The sequence below is a fragment of the Dicentrarchus labrax genome, unplaced genomic scaffold (assembly GCF_905237075.1).
Source record: "Dicentrarchus labrax unplaced genomic scaffold, dlabrax2021, whole genome shotgun sequence".
NCBI classification, from domain to species: Eukaryota; Metazoa; Chordata; class Actinopteri; family Moronidae; genus Dicentrarchus; species Dicentrarchus labrax.
This window is the reverse complement of record NW_026136718.1, coordinates 18,863,075-18,876,326: the sequence shown is the minus strand read 5'-3', so window position 1 is coordinate 18,876,326 and position 13,252 is coordinate 18,863,075. Positions and strand designations below refer to the sequence as shown.

Genomic DNA, 13,252 nt, shown 5'->3' with positions numbered 1-13,252 from the left:
AATCTAAAATATAACATTCTGGTGTCTTATAGAAGCATTTTGCTTTTTACCTCATCTGATCTCACTCACAGCATTTAACTGGTGCTTTGCTTTCAGTAATTATTTTGCTCACGACAAGAGGTACGTCAGTATTTGGAGCATCTGTCTCTACATGGACATGTCCATTGTCTTATAACAACAATGTGAGGCAAAGGGCACAGTTAATCTTAAAGTTCTTTTCATTTAATTTAATTTGTTTGCAACTCAGGACCATGATGACATGGTATGGAGCATAAACACAATATAGAGCAAAAAGCCTAGTTTACAAATAACTTTAGGCTTATCTGATTGTAATAATAAAATTAATTTAAACATAGATGGGCGGTTTAAATAATGCTACAGATCCTCTGGTTTCCAACTTTGCTTTTCCTGGTATGACAAGTCAACATGTCTGCTGTGTGTGACATAAATCAGTTGGGAACCACTGAGCTCGTTGTTTATTAGGCAAAAAAAAAAAAGATACATGTACTTCAATTTCAGTCCATCAATCAGCCTCTCATACATCACAGACTGATTGTAGTGGCAGGGCATTGATCACCTGCTTTGTTTTCTCACACGCACGCACGCACGCACGCACGCACACACACACACACACACACACTTGGGTCACACTGATACACGCCCGCTTGTATTTGGAGGGAGATCAGTTGTCGTAGTTGTTAGGCATTCCACTCAAAGGTGTTTATTTTTAGCCCGCAGCCCATGATCCCCCTTTATCTGGACCTGTGCAATTGTGGCAGAGTGAGAGATTGTATTACTGCTTTACTCAAGTAAACCAAACTGCACAGAACATATTACCAGAGCAGGACCTTATCAATGGGAAATTACAAATCAAGACCATCTCAGACGTGTACAGGTAATGGCTTGGTGTGTTTGTGGGAGGATATTTTAATGTCTGATGTATCGACAGGGTGAGAATGAGGTGTCAATGGAAAAAGGAAGGCCTGGAGGGGAGGGTTTTACTGTTAGCTGCCATCATTTTCTATCACAAGATGTACACAAGTTGAACAAGTAAGTGACTGACAGTTATATATAGTAGTGCCCGAACACAGTGCAATATACAGTTGTTCAATTTTATCGCAATTTAATTAAAAGGTGCCTTTTTTCTGCACATGGGCAACAATAAGTTCACATTATGGCCAATTACGAGGCACAAAGGAAAGAGGGTGTTGACTGTTGTACAGATTGTAAACCCAAAATTGTGACATAAATAAAATTTGACTTTGATGTGACATGTTGTTGTGAAGATGAGTGGAAGAAGAAAGTCGGGGAATCGTACGCCGTGATCATTGAGAAGTTGGAAGACGACCTTCAGCTCAAAGACAGCGAGCTCGTGGATCTCAAACTGGCTTTCAGGTGAGTTTTAAATTGGAATTTAAGGTGTGTGACTCACAGTATATACCATGTGTAATTTAACACAAGGGGTTTTAATTTTTACAAGCTGGTGATGTTGATTTTCTGTGACTCAGCTCTGATGAGGCTTTTCAGAAGGTGAACGTGAGCTACCGAACAGAGAAGGGGCTGTCGCTGTTGCATCTCTGCTGCGTATGTGGAGGTATGCATGACTGCTAGGGTCTATTAATAACCTCAACAAACTGTGACAGTGGAAGGAGGGATTACTATGGACTGACTGACATTATTGTCTGAAGATGACCTTAAACCTCAAAGTTAGACACAAAAGTAAACAGAAATAAATTGTACATAAAGAGTTAACAGTTTTCCTGTTTCTTAGATTTAGTATATTATTCCATCTTGTTATGTTATTAACAATAAACATTATGTTTAGTTTAGTGAAATATTTTACCAGCTAATAATATCAGTATGTAATATTCTGACCAGGTAACAAGGCCCATATCCGCACCTTGATGCTCAAGGGCCTGCGTCCTTCCAGACTGTCCAGGAATGGATTCACTGCACTCCACCTTGCTGCTTACAAGGTGAAGAGAATTAAAGAGCATTAAATACAGATATATTCTAAATATATTTCCAAGTGTAATCTATGTCTTTGTCTTGCTTGTGTTGTCATGCGGTGAAGAGCTGTCTTATGTTTTGCCACATGGTGGAGTGCAAGTACACACTAAGCCAGCATGACTATCTCTGAAGTGGGATGTGGAAAAAGCTGAACAATCATGGCTATATAAAGTGAGTGTTTGGTAGTAATACAGTAGTTATGCTTTCACCTCACTGTCTTTGGATGTGTTCCTTGTTTGTGTCTGTACCACAGGATAATGCAGAGCTATTGACTGCACTTCTCCACGGAGGGTCAGACGTGCAGCAGGTGGGCTACGGGGCCCTCACTGCCCTGCACGTGGCCACGTTGGCTGGGCACCATGAGGTGAGAGCTGGGATTTCTTTGGGTCTTTTAAATGATAAATACCTGTGGACTTTTCATTGCTTTTGCACGTTTATAATCTGCTATATTTCCCCACCAGGCAGCAGATATACTCCTGCAGCACGGAGCTTTTGTGAATGTTCAGGATGCTGTGTTTTTCACTCCACTGCACATTGCTTCTTATAATGGTCATGAGCAGGTAAGTTGCTCATCTTCATCACTTCTGCATTCATAACTTATGGGGGAACAATCTGATAAGAAAAGTGACACTTTTCTCATCTGAATCTATATGTTTCTACTTCTCTCTCTCTCTCTCTACCTTTTCAGGTGGCAAAGCTGCTGCTCAAGTTTGGGGCAGATGTGAATGCGAGTGGTGAGGTAGGTGACCGGCCGCTGCATCTGGCTGCAGCCAAAGGTTTCCTCTGCATCATCAAACTGCTGATGGGGGAAGGGAGCAAAACTAACGGTGAGACCTGAGACTCCTGAGTACACCCCGACATATAGTTAAAATTCACTTGAGTCAATCGTCTGTGGATTAAACATAATAGCACAGGTTATTATATACTTTACTTACTACGCACTGCTTCAACACTGCCAAACCTACTGATTTCCTTCTTAAAAAGCCACAGGGAAGATACTTCAGTTCTATAGCTGAAAATGATGGTGGGAATTCTTTTTCTAACTTTTCTTCTCTCTCAGTGAATGCCCAGGACAATGAAGATCACGTTCCTCTCCACTTCTGTGCCCGCTTTGGTCACCATGACATTGTGCGCTATCTCCTGCAGGGCAACTTTGACGTACAGCCTCATTCTGTCAACATCTATGGGGACACACCTTTACACCTGTAAGTAGAGTGTCAGTAGGCTTCTATGCATTTTTGCTAGATGTCATGAAGTGCTGTATTGAATGTTGTGTTTCTTCAGGGCCTGCTATAATGGGAAATTTGAAGCAGCGAAGGTGATCATACAGCTTTCTGGCACAGAAAGTCTGTCAAAGGAGAACATATTCAGCGAGACAGCACTTCACAGGTATTGTCTCACACACTGTATTGTGCTTTAACATGTTTGATTTATGAGCATCACTTTTAACCTGTGATTCATGTTGCTCTGAGGTGATAATGAGTACATATGGCATGTCACAGTGCGTGCACCTATGGTAAAGACCTGGAGATGGTGAAGTTCTTGTTGAGCCAGAATGCTATGAGCATCAACCATCAGGGCCGAGACGGACACACAGGTGACTCATGTGTTAAAACTCCTTTACTCACATGTTCAGTTGTATTTTTAATTATAAGTGTGTTTATATATATATATCCCTTTATTGCTCTATTCAGCTCTGCACAGTGCCTGTTTTCACGGCCACATCCGCCTGGTGCAGTTCTTGCTGGACGGTGGCGCAGACATGAACCTGGTTGCCTGTGACCCCAGCAGGTCCAGCGGGGAGAAGGATGAGCAGACCTGTCTGATGTGGGCTTATGAAAAAGGTCTGTTTGTATGATGATGAGCTAAGCTGTCAGGAAAGATCTAATGAAAGCTAATATTAGCTCTTGTGTTTTTCCACCTCAGGTCACGATGCCATCGTCACCCTACTGAAACACTACAAACGTCCAGATGAGTCCCCCTGCAACGAGTACTCCCAGCCAGGAGGGGGTGAGTCACCCCTCGAGAAACTATTATCTGTCCTATAAGTCCCTTATCCTTTAATCTGTCTGAACATGTCTGCTCTCTTCCAGATGGGTCCTACGTTTCTGTCCCTTCTCCTCTGGGAAAGATCAAAAGCATGACTAAAGGTAGCGAGGTGGAGTGGAGCGCAGCAGATTTTCCCACACTTCACATCAGTGTCAGATGACATGACAGCACACACTGTCAGTCTGTCTGTGTGATATTCATACTTAGATCTAAGAAACGGTTGATCTGAATAGCATGAAACCGGCGTTTAAAGCCTCTCAGATAAGGAATCATCTGTTGAGCTATTTGATAAAGAGGCCTATAACAAGTATAAAGGAAATTACAGGGCTTTCACTATTGCTATAATTAAAATGTGGTGCACCTTAATTCTACTTTTAATTACTTACCCTGAAAAAAATAACATCTGTAGTACCTTCAGATGAAAAATCTGTATTATGCTTTAAATATGACTATAACCATCATCAGCCATGTTTTTCAAATAATACAAAATATAAAAAATAAAGTGAGTCAGTTTAACTGCATTCAGTAAGGGGGCACTAAATTAAAAAGAACAACTTTCTTTGTGAGGTATTGATGCATTACACACCTGTAAAGCTCTTCATCAATGAGATAGAGTTTTCTGAAATTGTTTCTCTCTTTTTAGAGAAAGCTGAAGTTCTTCTGCTCAGGGCCAGCCTCCCATCTCAATTCCATCTTCAGCTGTCTGAGCTGGAGTTTAATGAAATTATTGGATCAGGTAACTCTGTTCTCATGTTTGGTTTTAGGGTTTTTTTTCTCTCCAAATAATGTGCTTCAGGTAATCAGTTAATATTATTGAGCTTTAAATCTGTTTCCCCCTCAGGCTCCTTTGGAAGGGTCTACAGAGGCAAATGCCGAAACAAAATAGTTGCCATAAAACGGTACTTGTCAATTTAAAGGTCCAGTGTGTAACATTTAGGAGGATCTGTTGGCTCGATTGAAATATAATATTCATAGCTATCTTTTCATTAGTGTATAGTCACCTGAAAAACTGACTGTAGAGAGGGCCATTTTTCATGAGCTTTAAAGCCACCATACCCACATACACGCATGGAAGGCTGAGCTGTATTGAAATTGTTGCAATCTGCAAATTAAGCGCTAGATGCCACTAAATCCTACACACTGGTCCTATAACATACCTCTGAATGTGACATTTTGCATTCCATCTCTGGTAATGGGGAAAAACTGACGATTCCTTCAACGTCCGCTGTCGTTTGTAGCTATCGAGCCAACACGTACTGCTCGAAGTCAGACGTGGACATGTTCTGCAGAGAGGTCTCCATCCTCTGTCGCCTCAATCATCCCTGTATCATCCAGTTTGTGGGGGCGTGTCTGGACGACCCCAGCCAGTTCGCCATCGTAACCCAGTACGTCTCTGGAGGCTCCCTGTTCTCTCTGCTGCACGAGCAGAAGAGGTGAGGAAGGGTGCATCTATGCCCTGGAGCTCACAGTTTGTCATATTGTCTGTAACAGACCCCCATCTAAGGCCCACGGACTCAGATAATCTACTAAACTTCAGAACTTCCATGTGATGTGATCTCCTCTAACAACTGTAAACACAGAAAAGGCAGCAACATCAGATTTAAACAGACTGACCTGAAAAATATAAACCAAGTGGTGAAACGATTAGAAAATGAATTTATTCAATGGATGGAAAAATATATAGATAAATGTCAACGTTTGCAGTTTCCAGCTACTCAAATTTGAGTATGACCTACTTTTCTATGTTTATGATTAAAAAGTGAATTAAATTGACTATCTTTGGCTTTTGGACTTTTGATCAGAAAAAAAAAGGTGATGGATAGTTTTCACTATTTCCTGATATAAACAAGGAATCGAACAACAATCCCCATATTAATTGATAATGAAAATAACAGTTGCTGCTATGTCATAAATCTTTGTCACACTCACGGTGGCAGAATGGTGTTCGATCAAGTCAGTGGTCATTATTGACTCAGTTTGATGTTGTTGCACTTCCATTTGTTCTGGTAAGTAAGATGTGTTAACATCAGTTCATTTGATGTCATGCTTGATTCCTTGCACACTTTGATAGTGACTAAAATCCTGATTGAAAAAGATCTTAAACTACCTTAAGGAGTTACTCAGTGTCTGACAAAGACATGTTTGCACAGCCCAACCGACTGTTTCAGTTCTCATTATCCTCCTTGGAAGTGTCCCCTCACCCATCTCTCCCCCTCAGCCGGGATCATCATTGATCCAGATGAAGTGTTCCGCTAACTGTGTGGCCAGGTGCTGTCTTTATAGACTGTCCTATTGATCTGTGTAAAGTGCTGTAGGTGATTGGCAGGGACCATTGATCTGGCACTAAGTGGCTGCTGCTTTAATGATGTGTCAATGGACAGGCTTATCGACCTGCAGTCCAAGCTCATCATTGCCATCGATGTGGCCAAGGGCATGGAGTACCTGCACAACCTCACCCAGCCTATCATCCACAGGGATCTCAACAGGTGGGTGCCACCGTAGCAGAGTATGTGGTTGGATGATATTGGCAGGCTGAAAATACTGTTGTGATCACTTATGATACCTGTGTTTCCCCCAGCCACAATATTCTGCTGTATGAGGACGGACACGCAGTGGTGGCTGATTTTGGAGGTATGGTGGTATGTTTGCTTTAAGACAATTAAAGCTGCACTAAACATTTTATAATAACATTGAATTAAATGAATTGAAATGAACGAAACTATGTACCTTTTTGAAAGAAACTTTTGAAAGAAATACAATTTGTTGATTGCAGTAAAACTCAACCTTGCTCACTTAAATCCACTTATGACTTTTGCTGCTACAGCCTCACTTGGTCTGGTATGACCAGTAGCTTATGGTGGCTAAAGTTAGCTAACTTTGAATAGATATTGGTGTATCAGTGACATACACACAGAACTGTCTTGGGATTTCTAAATGAAAAAAGTATTTGCTTACATGGCTTTAAGGACATTCCTGACCTGAAACAGTGCTCTCCATGATTCTCCTTCGTAGTGAAACAAACTGAAGATATAGTGAATCACTTTGCAACACAGAGAGAGTTTTTTACACTGAAAATGGATGTCCTGAGCAACACAACTTCTGCATCTCACCACCTTAAAGACTCTGGATTGTTTTTTTTGTTAGTTTTTTTTGTCATGTGCCATTACAATGCAGCTCAGTGTAAACAGCATCAACTACTTTTATATTGTGATATAGTTTAAAGTTTTAGTTATATATAATACCATTATATATCTCTTGTAATAAGGTAAATCAAAGATTTTATTCACTGGTTCAGATCAGTGTGAGTGAGTCTTAATGAAAATACAGCTAAACGACTTAACTGCTAGTGGATGTACATTGTTTGACCACTGCATGTCCTTTCCTTCCTCTGCAGAATCCAGATTTCTACAATCCATGGACGAGGATAACATGACCAAGCAGCCGGGGGTCAGTGCTGTCTCCTCTTTTTGATTTATTTGCTGACACACGCAAGAGGCAGTCACACTTTTGGAACAACACAGAATACGGCACGTTGTATTGAGGTGTATGCTGTTTTTTTGCGGGAGTTCAAGCCGGAGCTTCTGCTAGCTTCTGCCATCAATTACCCACCAGCTAAAAAAAAAAAAAAAAAAACTGCCATCATGCAGATTTTGTCTCAATGTGCTGACTCAGCACTACCCAGAGTGCTTGGCCTGCAGTTTGGTGTTAAGTGTGTTACATCTCTCGGGAGCTGCCTGTTGTGAGGAACTACTTGCCCTTGCTGGGACACAGTGTTTATATCAGTAATTGGGCCTTGTTTGTGTGTGTGTGTGTGTGTGTGTGTGTGTGTATGATGGCTTGATGTATTGAAGCACCACAGCATTATCGTTCTAAAAATCAAAAATCTTTCCAAGGCAATACAGGTTTCACTTAAATTGAAAGCCTCACTGCCTTAACTGTATGTGTATGTGTGTGTATATGTGTGTGTGCAGAACCTGCGTTGGATGGCTCCTGAGGTGTTCACCCAGTGTACGCGCTACTCAGTGAAGGCAGACATGTTCAGCTACGCCCTCTGTCTCTGGGAGCTGCTGACTGGAGAAATTCCCTTCGCTCACTTGAAACCTGGTATTCTTATTCACATCAGTCGTGGGTTCAAATGGTGATATTGAGTGTGCAAACTTAGAGGGGAGCCCACAAGAGACCTCTGACACAATGCACCTTTTTCCACAGAGGCCAATTTGACACAAAAGGAAAAGCACAGTAAAATTGAACTTAATGAAGGCTGAATTCCTTTTAGCTGCTTCAGTTTCAGGGTCCCAGTATTGTGCATGCTGGTTCGCTGTCACGCTGTCATAGCTTGAATAGAGCTGGATTTAAGTTGTTAAATCATTTATTGAGAACATTTTCTGATTTATTTATTTTTTTTAAATTGGCTTCAGCATTGGCCTGCAACAACACGTTAGAAACCCCACACTGAGAATGCAGTAAATGCAGCCGGTTGAGGATGAGTGGCCCTCATTTGAAAATGTATATTAGTTGTCAAGGCAGAACCGGATCATTTTTTAATGAGTCCAGAGTCATGCTAGCAGCTCCAAGCTGTATAGGCACAGTGGTGCTTTCAGCTAAATGCTAACATCAGCATGCTAACTTAAAATGGCAATGCTAACGTGTTGACATTTAGCAGGAATGTTTTCTTCTTTTAAATTTTAATGTCAGAATATTTTGAAAAGAAATACAAAATAATACAAGAAAAATCAAACACAGAACAAAAAAGCTGTCAGACCATAATAGATAATTTGCAACTTAATTTTAAGATGTCGTCCCGTCCTCAGCCGCTGCAGCAGCAGACATGGCTTACCATCACATCCGTCCTCCTATTGGCTACTCCATCCCCAAACCCATCTCTGCACTTCTGATGAGAGGATGGTACGCCTGCCCAGAGGTAAATAACCCTGTTTCACCTCTTCTTGAGTTTAATTTGAGCTCTTTTTATAGAAAATAATCAACTTATAACTTCAATTAATTCTCAACTTCTACATTTATTTACTTACTTTTCCTTTATACAATGTAGTTTATATCCACTTTGTGCTGTACTGTCCAGCGTATACTCAAACAGGGATTGCTTTGTAATTTCGGACTGCAAAACGATCTCAAATAAAATCCTGTGTCCATAAAAAAAATCCATGTCATTAGCTGTTTAGACATACTGAGAGAAGCAACTGATGCTGAGTCAGCTGCTGCTGCAAACATGTGCAGCAGTAATGAAAGGCAGCGGTGCATCCCCAGATGATACATTATTGCACAGCAACACATGGCCTGGATGATCCTCCCTCAGTGCTGTGATATTAATAATCAGCCAGGCGTGTTTTTTTCTCGGCCTCATTAGGATACATTATAACACCGTCTGTGGTGCATCTCCTTCCTTTTTGCAAGCTGAGGACCTGAGTGTGACCATAACAGGCCGTCACAAACTTTTATGCATCTCCCATGGTGCCTCGCCTGTACAGTACACCAGCTCCTGTAGGGTTTAAAAGTTGGACACGCTGCATTGTTTACAGGATTTGTACTGTAAAATGTCTTCGTTAAAGCCTGAGAGAATGAACGCTGCAGTGTACGCAGATTTAAACACATTTTCTTCTGTGACACCCATATCACCTGAAAAGTATTTACTAAAATTGTTTACTGTGTTGTCTTAATATTCTTGGTCTCATGTATTGAAGTACTCAAACAGACGTCTATCTGAGGATGTGATGTATAATTGAACAGCTCTGGGGTGGCGGTGTTTGTTCTTTTACAGTGAGGCACGAGATCTAAGGACTGCTTTTGAAGCGGAGTTCACCTTTGCTTTGTGTGTGGGTGGACTAAAATGAGCACAACATACAGGACCGTGTTTTTGTCTGTACCTGATGCCTCTGATTGTTCAGAAATAATTATAGTTTGCATTTTCCAGGACAGACCAGAGTTCTCTGAGGTGGTGTCCAACCTGGAGGAATGCTTGTGCAACGTTGAGGTATATATGTTAAATGTTTAACACTTCAGGTTTCAACAGGTTCAATTTTGACTTTTTAATACCATTATAAAGGCAATTTAATACCTATTTTATGTCCAGATTGGCAAAGATATGAAGGAAAAATGTCAGTTTTGTTTTGTAGTTGTTACAGCATGATCAATACATTTTCTTCCCCAAAACACGTAAGACTGAAAAATTCATATAATTGGAACTTGGGCTTTTTAAGAATATTTAGGACCCCGCAGACACCCTGAAGACATATATGTTGTGAAAATTAAATTCTGTCATTATAACTATATTCCTACTGCTGTGGTAGCTGATGTCTCCAGCTTCCAGTAACAGCAGCGGTTCCCTGTCACCCTCTTCCTCCACTGACTGTCTGCTCGGGCGAGGAGGACCTGGTCGGAGCCACGTGGCCGCCTTGCGCTCCCGCTTTGAGCTTGAGTACGCTCTCAACACTCGCGCCTACGCCTTCTGGACACAGAGGTAAGAGAAACTCAAGCACCTCCACAGACAGGTGAAGGTCGAGAGGGTGACAGTCATTTACTGCACATTGGCCACATTCACAGTTGCACAATAAACCCAGCTGGTTGTGGCCGAATTTGAGTTTTAATCATCTTAAGTTGTTTGCAAGATGCTTTGATAACCCTGCTGTTGAGTCTTTCTAGTTTAATGACTTAGCAACAGAAAAAGAACACATTGGTTCTTCATTGGGACACAATTAAACAACCACAGTGCTCTCTCATTGGGCAGTTGGGTCAGGGCAGTTTTGAAAATGCAAAATGTTTTTTTAACACAAAACTGGAAGACAAGAATGTCTAATGTAGCCAAAGCTCTGCCAGATAGTTCTTTAAAATGGTGGGACAGCATGCGATGCAGAATTCCCTACAATTCAAGTATTTGACGTACAATAAAACAAACCTACTGTGGCCCACATAACATTTATGTGAAATCATATCAATATTATTATCTGTGACGGGCATCCTGATAGCTGAATGGACTGATCCATAGTTATTAGCTTTAAATCACTTATTTGATCTGGCAAATTCCCCACCCAACATAATCGCTGGCTTTTAGCCATAATGAGTCAAGTATTTTTAGTACAGCAATATCAGACAAATAAGACTTTAGTCAACTACAGAGATCTTTTCTCAGACATTCGATTGGTTGAACAAGTTTCTCTCCAAAGCCAAATCAATCTGAGATCAAACTGTATGTACAGATGTTGTTTTATAGTCAATGCAGAAGGAATGCAGATGTTCAAATGTCTTAAAGTGATTTACATGGTTAATTATCTCTACAGTTACCATGTGGATAAGCCTCACAAAGTAGTTACAAAAAAAGATTTAAACAAGAAATCAGAAGTTGTTTTTTTTTACAATAGAAATTTAAATTAAATGTTTTCACTTTAACATCATTTCTGGGCTTGCCCTAATTTGTAGAAGTGACACCGTCTGAACAATTGTACTGCCCATTACATGTAGACCAGCTAAGATACTTACTGCAACAGTGAGGATCAGAGTTGCTCGGATACTGAACAGGAAACAAAGGAAAGCAAATGCAATAAAACATGCATGGCATTCTGACCAAGGAGGAAGGCCTCTATTAGACGTCTGGCTTTGAGCCTCTGTGCTGTGTGTGTCTCAGTGTGTGTGGAGTTGGAGCCTGGTAACAGTCACCATGAAGCCAGAAACAGGAGGTGGGGTTATTGTGGTGTGCCAATGACTTCTCAGTAATTCCCTGGCACTCACTCAAAAATTAGACACAACCTTTCTCGATGTTAAAAAAAAAGACTTAAAACATATGGTACAAGATGTCCAAATATCAAATGAAGAAAACAGTCAGATTCAATCTAAATAAATATCATTGATCATTACTAAAACATTATTTTCTTTCATTTTATGAAGGCGTCTGTGTTCATCAATTTTGTATTTTGTAGACCTACGAAGGAAGTGAGAGAGGCCTGGTATTCAATTGGACATATTATACATATTGAATTTCCTCTGCTTCTATCTGGCTCCTTCTTATCTTTCTCCATGTAAACGAAGCAGTATATATTCCTGGACCGGTGTTGTTTTGCAGCGGATTAATGAGTAAGGGTTGATTTTATCCATTTTATTTTTCAGTGAGCGTCGCCGTGCGTCGGGAGGCCTTTCAATGGAGGAGCTCAGAAGAAACATGCAGTTTTCTCCTATAGATCGAAATGGTTGGTTTGCAGAATACATGGGGATTGGTGCTGTATAGTGACAGTAATTGCTTTTGAAAGTAAAGCTGGTGTAGTTTTACACTACTGGCAAGATCAGATACTGTAGGCATACAGATTCAGTATCATCTTCAGACCGACCTCTGACGTGTTGTTCTTATGCAATGTCGATTTTGTCCAGTTTTCTTTTTACCTGATGGAATCGTTTATTAATAATAATTCCCCTACTCTGTGGCATTCAGTCACAAATATACAGGTTCATTTTCAAAAACAACCAAACGTTATTTAAACAGGAGTAAAAGGTGCACTTGTCAGGGACTATTTTCAGCAGTGGATGAATACACGTTTGGTGGTTCTCCAGGACAATGTATATAAACTATAGTGCCCATTTTTGTTAGGAGGATCAATACATTGTTGTTTTTTGTCTTTTCATGGAATATTTACTGTATAAATAATATAGAATTTCATTAGCAGTAGAAATATTGTTATTCACAGCTGAAACTGACCACCGTGAGTGTTACAGTTGTCATTGATTTGTCTCTTTTTCAGGCTATGTGTCTGATCCATTGAGCACCATGAGATTCTGCTCGTCTTTCAGCAGCAGTGGCAGCTTCGAGGACAGTAACTAAAACCCTCTTTATTATTACCATATTGATTCATACATCTGTGCCTCTTTTTCTCAATTCATTTGAATTAAAATTGTTTAAATAGATGGTAGAAGTAGATATTGCTCACTTACTTGCTAACTAAAATGTATTTAGTTGTAACATACTGTATATGGGTGAGTTGTGTACAGTATACACCCAATATAATATCTAGTCTTGTAGTTTTAGGTGTATTTGTTATATTATATAAACATTTTTTATATTTTGCTGGGGCTTTTAGATCTTGTAAATACTGTATGCATATGTTTTTCTGTGTATGGTTTGCATAAATCTGAAATACAAGCTTTTGCCAGTCAGTTGGTGCATTGATTGAATGTACACACATCTTCATTTGAG

At 40.3% G+C, this 13,252-nt stretch overlaps 1 protein-coding gene across 2 annotated transcripts; it reads left to right on the top strand.

Moving 5' to 3' along the window:
* The first annotated feature begins 113 nt into the window (after positions 1–113).
* Positions 114–13,212, top strand: tnni3k (TNNI3 interacting kinase). Of its 2 annotated transcripts, none has more exons than XM_051378029.1 (25): positions 114–895; positions 1,287–1,395; positions 1,509–1,594; positions 1,879–1,976; positions 2,264–2,374; positions 2,472–2,570; positions 2,699–2,837; positions 3,071–3,215; positions 3,295–3,399; positions 3,513–3,607; positions 3,705–3,854; positions 3,937–4,020; positions 4,104–4,160; positions 4,703–4,795; positions 4,901–4,958; positions 5,298–5,492; positions 6,441–6,545; positions 6,638–6,690; positions 7,454–7,506; positions 8,031–8,163; positions 8,871–8,980; positions 9,989–10,048; positions 10,365–10,534; positions 12,175–12,254; positions 12,801–13,212. In XM_051378029.1, exons 1-25 carry the CDS (start codon positions 856–858, stop codon positions 12,878–12,880), a joined length of 2,508 nt encoding a protein of 835 aa, XP_051233989.1. In that variant the 5' UTR covers positions 114–855; the 3' UTR covers positions 12,881–13,212. The 2 variants fall into 2 exon arrangements, with proteins under 2 accessions (XP_051233989.1, XP_051233988.1); XM_051378028.1 differs by having other exon boundaries at positions 8,853–8,980.
* Positions 13,213–13,252: the final 40 nt, after the last annotated feature.